The following is a 544-nucleotide window of genomic DNA, read 5'->3' as shown; positions in this document are numbered from 1 at the left end:
GGCTCTGAGGACTCATGCCTCTGCTGCTGCTGCTGCGGCTCCGGCGAGTGCGCCGACTGCGACCTGCCCTGCGACCTGGACTGCGGCATCCTGGACGCCTGCTGCGAGTCCGCCGACTGCCTGGAGATCTGCATGGAGTGCTGTGGGCTCTGCTTCTCCTCCTGACCCACCGTGGGCCTGTCCGCGTGGGGCCAGCCCACGGCTGTCACCGGAGGCTCGATAGACCCCCTCCCCCGGCCTCTCCCACGGCCTCTCAGAACCCCTGCCCCGAAAAGGAAGGCGGCACTCAGAGGGGCCACCTCAGCCGTGGGGGGTGGGTCCACCACAGAGAAGCCTGTCCTCTTTGCTGGGTTACCAGGGACAGACAGCACCAAGGACTTGGTGGGATGGGACCAGCCAGGGAAAAGTCGAGGGTGGGATCCCTGGGGACCAGCCACCAGGGGTGCAGAACACTGTGAAAGCTGGGAGAGGGTGGGCTGGGGGCCATGCGCTCTCTACCTCTCCATGCTCCTGGTGCCCGCCTCTCCCTGCCACCCCAGGCCTA

At 67.3% G+C, this 544-nt stretch overlaps 1 protein-coding gene across 1 annotated transcript in view; it reads left to right on the top strand.

Annotated features, from left to right (window-relative positions):
- MDFI (MyoD family inhibitor) overlaps positions 1 to 165 on the top strand; it is a 6447-nt gene extending 6282 nt beyond the window's left edge. The window contains exon 4 of the mRNA XM_021714755.1: positions 1 to 165. This exon is cut by the window's left edge and continues 25 nt beyond it. Coding sequence (XP_021570430.1) covers positions 1 to 165 — 165 coding nt within the window.
- The last annotated feature ends 379 nt before the right edge of the window (positions 166 to 544 follow it).

The sequence above is a fragment of the Carlito syrichta genome, unplaced genomic scaffold (genome assembly GCF_000164805.1).
Source record: "Carlito syrichta isolate Samal-C Ts95f unplaced genomic scaffold, Tarsius_syrichta-2.0.1 Scaffold305755, whole genome shotgun sequence".
In the NCBI taxonomy this organism is placed as follows: domain Eukaryota; kingdom Metazoa; phylum Chordata; class Mammalia; order Primates; family Tarsiidae; genus Carlito; species Carlito syrichta.
The sequence above is the reverse complement of the archived record's forward strand: the minus strand, read 5'-3'. Positions and strand labels throughout refer to the sequence as shown.